This window comes from Cyprinodon variegatus, unplaced genomic scaffold (assembly GCF_000732505.1).
Source record: "Cyprinodon variegatus isolate N-32 unplaced genomic scaffold, C_variegatus-1.0 Scaffold602, whole genome shotgun sequence".
NCBI lineage: Eukaryota > Metazoa > Chordata > Actinopteri > Cyprinodontiformes > Cyprinodontidae > Cyprinodon > Cyprinodon variegatus.
Genome location: NW_015151055.1, coordinates 287,612 through 292,414, shown reverse-complemented (window position 1 = coordinate 292,414; position 4,803 = coordinate 287,612). Strand labels below are relative to the sequence as shown.

Genomic DNA, 4,803 nt, shown 5'->3' with positions numbered 1-4,803 from the left:
AAGGAGAACTTGGATGATATTTAGCTGCAGTTTTCCAATGAGGTAGAACAGGTGAGAGCGCCCTCTAGTGTGCAGGATAAAAGCTAAACTCTTTGGGAGTGAAAGAGGAGGAGTTCCTCCTGGGGGAAATCTATGCAAATCAGGCCTTTAGCTTCACCTTTTTAGCGCTTTGCATGAATAAATATTTAAACCAACATAAAAACCAGCTGATTACTTCATCGCATTCTGGTAAGTTTTCAGTTCTAATAATATTACGTTTAAACATCCACAGAGTAACGGGAATCTGCCTTCAGACAAACACTGAGATTCTGCAAGAAATTCAAAGATGGAGACGAATGAATTTCTTGTCTCTGTTGAGGAAATGTGCAAAATCATCTTTAAGCAAAGTAAACAATGAACACAATCAGCCAAAGATGCGTGAGGTTACCCCCCCTCCAGGGGAAAAACTGATGAACAATTTGATCTGTGATGGTGTCTGAAGGAGCGATACAGTTTTAACTAACTCTGCTGGAAAAATATTGATTTTATTTTTTTAACTATTATTAATGAATTACATTTAATCAACTTTAATTTCAAATAACATTTGGACATTGTGTCATGAGTTTTCTATTAGAGAAAAATGTTGACCTACACATGAGGTCAAAGGTCAGACTGACAAGGTGAGGATTTAAAAAAGGTTTAAAAATATCTTTAAATTTAAACTTTAATGTCTCTTTCATAAGTTTATAGATGTCAAACTATTCAACCAAAACTCTATAACTAGAAAATATTAAACCTGAAGGATTCTCAGACAGAAAATGTCTTTTTGTATCGTTATAATATTCTATTAAATATTTTACATTTAATAAAAATAAAATGCATAATTTAACTTTCACATTTTAGTGGCTTATATCTTTATACCTCGAGTCTCCAGTGAGGTTTTAGCTGTTAAACAGCAACAGACCTAAAGATCCACTTTAAAAGAACCTGGAAGCTAAAGAGTCCAAAATGAAAACGACAGACGAAGACATTTTCATGGCTCAATCCAGACGTCCCAATGTGAATTAATGTGAATTTTTTTAAAATAATGGCCTATTTTATTAATAAGTGATTTTATAACCATATCAATTGTAAATTAACTGTTTATTTCATTGTCCAAAACTTCCTGGATGGGAAGCGAAACGTCTTTGAACTTGGAAACAAATCCTGTGGATTATTTTTGCACTTTTTGGAAATATTCATTTCTTACAACCATCAATCGTCTTTAATTATCATTTTACTATGACTTCATTTATTCTGTACCATGAACTATTAGGGCCAGGCTGGAGATTTTTCTTTTTCTTCTATTTAGAGAAACAAGTCGTAATATTATCAGAATTATCAGAATTAAGTTCTATTTTATGACAAGAAGCTCTTTCTTCCCTAACATGAGGAATGTGGAGCATCATGTGAAGTTTTATCTGAAACAGGTTGTTGAATGATGACTTTATTCTAGTGATATTAGAAACCTCCTGCAGCCTCTGATGTAATCCCAGATATTTGCTCCACATCATTAGAACCAAAAGTTTAATCTGTTAAAAGTTTGCTTCATTTTTATTTTCTAGTCTGTAAAAAACAAAAACATTGCAGAAGATAAAAGCTGCGTCATATTTACCGTAGCATCCTCTCCTGCATAGTGACTGATGACATGAGAGCCTCCTGGATGCCTTCTGGCCCACTGGCTGATGTTATAAACCTTCCTGTTAACCACCAGCCACTGGTCTCTCCTGCTGCGGTGCTTCTGCACCTCCTCCCAGGTGTAAACACCTGCAGCCTTCCCGCTGCCTGGCTCTCCTGCCTCCTCCTTCTGCCCTCCTCCTCCCATCCTGCTGCTGCTGCTGATGATGATGATGATGATGATGATGATGATGATGATGCCTTCACCAAATCTTCAGATATTAATTAACCAATTACCGACAGAGGAGTTTAGAAACTGGTGCAGAAAAAACATGTTTGAGTCACTTTCAGAGTTTTCCTCAATAAAGACAAATAATTTAATCTGAGGAACCAAATGAGGAAAACCTTTTTTATAAGTTTATTGAAATTTTCAACATACATGTTACATTTTAAATAACTGATTAGATGAAGAAGAATAAATGAAAACTTACAAAGTGCAGATTTCTGCAGATTTCTGCAGCTTCAATCAGGTCCGCAGAGCAAAGACAGACCTTCAGTTAAAAACACTCAGCGGTTTATTCACCTCCTTCCTTCCTCTGCGCGAACTTCGAGCGGATCATTCGAGGCTCTCCGACCAATCAGCGCAACTCTCCTCTATTTCGGGTGATTGCTGGAAACAGCAGAGCCGCAATAAACCGCCAGGGTCACCTAAAGGGAAGCAGACAGCAGGGGACGTCATGGGTCTCATGGAGATGGTGGACATTTTAAAACTTCTGCAGAGCAAAGGAGTAAAGGAGGAGAGGGGTGCTCTTTGGGGTTTTTTTAATCCTCAGCTGCACCATGTCATTCTGTTCTTACTGAGAGAAATAAAACGCAAATGTTATTTTCACATTCAGTCTATTGTTTTTGTTTGTTTGTTTAAGGGTTTCTTATCAAAGGAAGGGGGGTTTAAATCTCAAAATTAATCCTTAAACTTCATTTCAGCATCTAAGGGATGTAATAGAACGAGGATCAAAGGGTCATTATCACTAATTTACTAATGGAGGATCAGTTTGACTTTAGCAAATACTGTTCTGCCCAATTTTGAGCCTTTAGACTCACAATGCTAAAAAAAAAGATTCTGCTTTCTGCACGTCTACTTCAATTCTATTCAGTTTATTTCTATACCTCCAGTTCACATCATGTCATCTCAGGTCACTTTATAGATCCAGATCAACCAGATCATCCAGTCAGATTGATTCAAAGTTTTCTATCTAAGGAAAACCAGCTGATTGCATCGACTCATTGACTCTTCAGCAATCCCTCACACTAAGCATGCTTGTAGCGACAGTGGAGAGGAAAAACTCCCTTTGAACAGGAAGAAACCTCCAGCAGAACCAGGCTCAGTGTGAGCGGCCATCTGCTGAGGCCCACTGGGGTTCAAGGAGACAGAAGCAGACATAGAAAAAGAAGCATAGATACAAAAGGCAACTGTCAACCAGCTCCACAGGCGGCCCCGTCCAGGAAACACACAGCCAGGCAGACGAGCTCCGAGCCAGCTCCGATGTCAGAGGATGAAGAGAGCACATCCAGTTAGTCACAGTCAGAGAAACAGGACTACACTGGAAAACAGGCCAAGCTCCAACATCTAGAAACAAAGGTGTTGATGGCAGCAGCACAGCTGATATTTCTCTCCAGGATGGAGTCACAGCCAAACAGGAACAGACCAGATGAAGCTACTATGAGAAAAAGCAGAGAGAGCAGAACGTTAGAGATTGAACTAACAGATTCTGCAGAGTGGGAGAATAGAGATAGAATGAAGCAGAATGATGAAAAAGGGGTCCCTATGTCCTCCAGCAGTCTAAGCCTATAGCAGCAGAACTATAGAGATAGAATGAAGCAGAATACTCACCCGAGCAGTATGGTCAAATAGCTTACATGCACACTAGATGGAGCTTTCAAGAGTTTTCCAGATGTGGTTCATATAAAATAAGTCAGAGCTGAACTCCTAGGATTAAACTAGAGATTAATCCAGGAGGAAAATAAAACATTTTGAAGGCTGCAAAAGTCTAATGACTGGAGTGGAGATTCAGCTTTCAACAGGACAACAGAAAACATGCAGGGCTAGAAATGCTTAGTTAGAATAGAGAGCAAAATAATCACATTCCAGGATTAAAACAATGATGATGACAGGTGCTTAGCTGTCTGTTTTATCCTTTGCAGAAGAAAATGGTGAAACAATTCAGGCTGCTGCAGGTATAATCATCAGATATTCTGCCGTGATTTCAGGAAAAGCTGGTTTATAATTGATGCGATGGATTATAGTGGTTTAAACGTCGAGTCATTTGGCTCGGTGTATCAGCTGGAATCATTTAGATGTTCTGCACCCAACCAGGCTGAGCTGGCAAGCTTAACAAAGTCCAAGACCAACTTAACAAAGAGGAAAATTACTCCACCGTGTCATGCTATGCTGGACCTTAAGAAACGTCTTTAAAAGGTCACAGCTTTGTCATGCAGTACGATCATGAACGGGAGCGCACCTTTAACCTGCGCAAAACCTTCCTGGAGAAACGAGATAAGGCTGCTGTATCAGTCATGCCATGGCCGCCACAGTCAGCTGATATAAGGAGGCCTCATTCATCAACATTCGTCTCTACTGAATCAGTCTAGAAGACTGATAATAGATTTCACAATGTCTCAACTTAAAAACCAGTTTATGTTTACAGGTATATGTTTTTGGTTGAAAGGAAAGAACAAACTTTAGCATGACCAGCGTTTCAGCAAATTAATAACACATTGAAACAAATTATCGTGCAAATTTATTTTTAAAGATTCTAAAGTTTTAATGGACTTTATTGATCTCAGAGTGGAGAAATGTCCTCCTTCCATCAGCTCAGGTAGTCAAAAGAGAAGAAGAAGGTGCATGATGGGATATGTTCAGTTCATCCACATAGGACAGCTTTTTATTTATTCTAGGATCATTAGAGAAGGTTTGAAGCAGGAGGTGCTCACTGCAAAGGAGCTCAGCCTCCTCAGGAGGTGGAGGGAGGCGCCTCTGGCCCCCGAGGACGGGGCCGCCTTTTACAGCTGCTTTATGTATCTATGCTTCTTTTTCTATGTCTGCTTCTGTCTCCTTGAACCCCAGTGGGCCTCAGCAGATGGCCGCTCACACTGAGCCTGGTTCTGCTG

At 39.6% G+C, this 4,803-nt stretch overlaps 1 protein-coding gene across 1 annotated transcript in view; it reads right to left on the bottom strand.

Moving 5' to 3' along the window:
- The window catches only part of LOC107096160 (fatty acid desaturase 2-like), a 31,212-nt gene extending 29,263 nt beyond the window's left edge, over positions 1-1,949 (bottom strand). Inside the window, exons 1-2 of the mRNA XM_015392687.1 lie at positions 1,881-1,949; positions 1,634-1,850 (exon numbers count right to left, since the gene is read on the bottom strand). Coding sequence (XP_015248173.1) covers positions 1,634-1,843 — 210 coding nt within the window. The 5' untranslated portion in view covers positions 1,844-1,850; positions 1,881-1,949. The remainder of the gene's footprint in view (positions 1-1,633; positions 1,851-1,880) is intronic.
- Between the last annotated feature and the right edge of the window lie 2,854 nt (positions 1,950-4,803).